The 4393-nt window shown below is 43.4% G+C and overlaps 2 protein-coding genes across 2 annotated transcripts; both read left to right on the forward strand.

Moving 5' to 3' along the window:
- Positions 1 to 539: 539 nt before the first annotated feature.
- On the forward strand, positions 540 to 1379 carry LOC119659111 (uncharacterized protein K02A2.6-like). The gene has a single exon (XM_038067033.1). It carries the CDS (start codon positions 540 to 542, stop codon positions 1377 to 1379), a length of 840 nt encoding a protein of 279 aa, XP_037922961.1.
- An 873-nt stretch (positions 1380 to 2252) lies between these two features.
- Positions 2253 to 3543, forward strand: LOC119659908 (60S ribosomal protein L6). The gene is made up of 2 exons (XM_038068233.1): positions 2253 to 2424; positions 2822 to 3543. Exons 1-2 carry the CDS (start codon positions 2314 to 2316, stop codon positions 3494 to 3496), a joined length of 786 nt encoding a protein of 261 aa, XP_037924161.1. The 5' UTR covers positions 2253 to 2313; the 3' UTR covers positions 3497 to 3543.
- Positions 3544 to 4393: the final 850 nt, after the last annotated feature.

Here is a 4393-nt window from a genome sequence, read left to right on the forward strand (position 1 = left end):
CACGCTTACCAAACGCACATGAAGCAATTTCGGAGGAAGCGCAGAAGATTCATAAAATTTATGCGGGAATTCAAACACGGAAGCTTGATGATATTGTACTAACAGAACAGGAACTTAGGAAGCAGACGAAACATAACCTAATATTACGACGAGTAATTGAGTTAATTGAGCGTCACTGGCCAGACACGAAGTGTATCAACAACGAGCTGAAACCATACTACGACAAACGGGAGGAACTATCATACGAAAACGGTATTTTGATGTGGCAAGGACGAATTATCGTGCCCGATAATCTTCAAGAAGTAACATTGAGGCATCTTCATAGAGGGCATCCTGGCATTGGCTCTATGCGTGCGTCAGCGAGGTACTATGTATGGTGGCCGAACATCGACAAGGACGTGGAACATACAGTGAAATCATGCATGGCATGTCAACGGCAACGCCCAAAACAATCTGAACTGCCAATCTACTTTTGATCCCTGCCAGAGCATTGTTGGCAACGACTGCATGTGGACTTTGCAGGTCCTTTCGAAGGAAAAATGTGGATTGTGCTTGTTGATGCTTTATCAAAGTGGGTAGAAGCAGATGTACTTTATGTTGCCACCACAAGAACTTTGTGCGAATTCCTAGAGGAGAAGTTTATAACATTTGGTTATCCGGAAATTATCGTGTCGGATAATGGTAGTCAATTTACGTCAGAAGAGTTTCGAAATTATTGTCAAAGTCATGGAATAAAACATGTAACGTCTTCGCCGTACCATCCGAAAACCAACGGACTAGCCGAACGATTCGTACGAACATTCAAGGAGCGCATGAAAGCCAGTGAATATGATGGTTTATCACAACGTCAGCGCTTGCGCACATTTCTATTTACATATCGAAACACACCACACTCCTTTACAGGGAAGACACCATCTGAATTTTTGCTAGGTCGACGCCTGCGAACTTTATTAGACAATCTGAAGCCTAATGTACGGCGAGAGATGCATTTTAAACATGTAAAACAAAATCTTCAAGCAGAGCAGCCTAACAGTCAAGTCGAAAGAACAAATCGATATTCCTACCGTGTTCGAACGAAGGACGGTGTAGAAAGAAGACGACATGCAGATCATATCCGAGAACGGAGGGTAATACCACCATCAATCGACTTCCGGGATGTCTCAGATTTTAAGCGAAACAGTTTCCATTACCAATCTGCAAGCCCGACAGCAAATGATGAACAGGAACATCAGCAGTCTATGCAGCCCGCTATACCGTCGCATGAAAACGGAAACATGAGTGAACAAGGACAACACACCGAAGCACAACAAATTGAACATCCAGTACGGCGAAGCCAACGGCTAAGAAATCGACCCAAGAGACTAGTCGAAGAGATGTAAAATTACTGAAGGAAGGAGAAATGTAACAGTGTGAACTAACCATTAAATGTAATACATAGTGTGAATTAACAATTAAGTTTACTACAACTGTATTTAGTATACATTCAACTGTTAAATATTTTTTCAAATAAATATGATTCCACAACACTATGCAGAAGTACACCATTCTGCATACGTGCTCGATGTTGCGGGGAGTTCTCGACGGATTCTCCCATTGACTTATCACCACATGCGCCCCTTTCGGATTGTCCGAGCCTAAATGCTTGGCACTTATGCGGCATCTGCCGAGATTGTGACAACTCGGAAATAATAATAATCGTTGGCGCAACAATCCATATTGGATCAGGGCATTGAAGTGTGTTAGAGCACTTCAAACAAGACCGTGACAAAAAGAATATCCAACCAAATATCAAGTAAATAAACAACTTACATTTTCATTTATCATCATCTCGTCACTTTCTTAACTCTTTAAACTTCATATAATATCATGTCATTTATAGTGGCAAATAGACAGCTAATGAACCGATTTGAAAAGGTTTTCTTCTTACAAAAAATCTTACAAAGAATTAATTACTTCTAATATATTAGATGAGCATGAATATCCCCTTACGAACGAAAATAGGCGTATTTTAACCGGAGGAAGCCATTACAATTCTCTCGACCAACCTAGGAGTCACATCCGGGAAAACACGAACCGGTAAAAATTAGTCAACAAATCCTATTTCCCGCCAAAACTATTTCGTTCCCACAGTCGAACTGCGGTTCGTGTCATGGAAAATATAAAATTCAACGAATGTCATTATGTTTCACTTTCCAAACTATCTCAAAATGGCGGAATGTCAAAAAGCGCCACCATGCGATTGGCACTCGAACCAATTGGAAACATAACCCTCCTTTTTCCGTGAAATCCTGTACGGTGTACACGTGTGTCGAAATGGTGAACGCAGTTAAATCAAAAAAACCCGCTGCCGGCGGCAAGAAAAAGAATAAACATCCTCTAAATGCAATCTTGGGGGCTGGCATCATGCGGTATTCAAAGAGTAAGGTACGGATTTCAGGAATTTCAGTGGGTTTTTGACTTTGAAGTTCGGTGGTGTCTCGCGTGTTTGACAACTGATGCTGAATGTTTTGAAGAAAATATTCTTGATGAGCAGCCGCAAGGATCGTTTATTGTGGCCTAATTCCTTCGGGCTTCCTTCTAAAAGTTCCGTCTAACGTAATGGTCCTGGAATTTAGAAAGTCGCAATCCGCCTTTGATAAATGGCAATGCACCTGTCATTGGCAGAAGCTCATGACATTCACAGGTGGAGAATTACTGATTCTGTTATGGTCCTGCCATTCCATGGACGGATACTAGTCAAATATTGTCTCAAACACGCAAGGATACCATCGGGAAGAAGTCGATGTTATTATTGTGTGGTAGCTAACCTTTTTTCTCGTAGATGTACAAACGGAGGGCTCTGTACCGGCTGAAGGACGTCAAGCGCCCAGTAGTCAAGAAAGAGAAGATCCCCATCAAGAAGGTGAAGAAGATCGGAGGTCCCAAGAACGGTGGTGAGCGAACAGTTTACTTGAAGAAGCCAAAGGCTGACTACCCAACCAAGAAACGTGTCCAGAAGAGACCAGCCCGCTCCACATTCAGCGCTCATACCCGCTACACACGCCGCTCACTGAAGCCTGGTCGTGTCCTGATCTTGCTCGCTGGACGCCACCAAGGCAAGCGAGTCGTCCTCCTCAAGGTCCTGAAATCTGGTCTTTTGTTGGTGACTGGCCCATACACAGTGAACGGCTGTCCTCTTCGTCGCATCTCACAGCGATACGTGATTGCCTGCCAAACCCGCTTGAACTTGAGCAAGTACAAGGTTCCAGAGCACCTCGACGACAAGTACTTCCGACGTATCCTGAACAAGGAGAAGAAGACCGGCGAGGCCGATATTTTCGCCGCCAAGAAGACCAAGTATGTGCCCAATGAGCAACGCAAGGCCGACCAGAAGGCTGTCGACGACGCTATCTTGAAGGTGATCAAGAAGAACAAGGACGGCAAATTCATCGTCAAATACCTGAAGAGCATGTTCAGCCTCCGCGCCACACAATACCCTCACAGAATGAGGTTCTAAGATGGCAGTGGCATTTTTACATAAAATAAAACAATCTTAAACTTAAATTGTGCTTTTTATTCCAGAAGTTGGAGACCGGTGAAACCCGTCTAGTGTATTTCAGGGAAGACTATCTTGGTGTGTGCGAAACTCCCTGTTTTTTATTTGTTGTGTTTTTGTTTATTTCTACCTTTCGGAGTGGTTTCTCTCTACTTATCCGATCTGACCGCACCTCAACTCAACGGGCCCAGCTCGATTGATCGGTGAATCCCCAGAACAGTATTGAGTTTGTCAATTGTGTTCATGGCAACTTTGTGCGTGGGTGGTACTTCCTTTTTGAAGTTTCGTTCCTGAACTTGCCCCGTGTATCCCATGAAAGTGAAAGGGGTGAGCGACCTTTCCTCTTAATCCTTTGAAATTGATATAATGCATCGCATTGTTCTCATGCGTTTTGTGCGTAGGTTCTGTAATTGGGATGTTTGCAACGCATTTATGATGCACATAATGAGATGTCACTGAACCTATTGCACTTAATTTAAGCCGCTCGTAAGAGTCAAGCACTTGAGAACTCCTAGGTCACATTACGATACGCATTGCATGGCATAGAACCTTGCAGCGTTCTAACTTTTACGTTACATGACGTTTCCGTTTAGCTGAATGCAACAGCCAATCACAACAGGGCGTGGTTGTCGGTTCAACACCAGCCACATATTTAGTTTTCAGAACCTAAAAATCATCAAATAGGATATCAGGTAAGTCATGGCCACTAGATTCGAGCATGGAAATAGGTTCACTCGCAAAAGGTTCCGATGGTTACCTCCTGTGTGGTCTCACACCTGTCATTACTGGATCAGATTTCAAAAGCAACCTGTGCATAAGATAAGATCATCGACGGCGCAACAATCGGTATCCGGTCTA

Source organism: Hermetia illucens, chromosome 6 (genome assembly GCF_905115235.1).
Source record: "Hermetia illucens chromosome 6, iHerIll2.2.curated.20191125, whole genome shotgun sequence".
In the NCBI taxonomy this organism is placed as follows: Eukaryota; Metazoa; Arthropoda; class Insecta; order Diptera; family Stratiomyidae; genus Hermetia; species Hermetia illucens.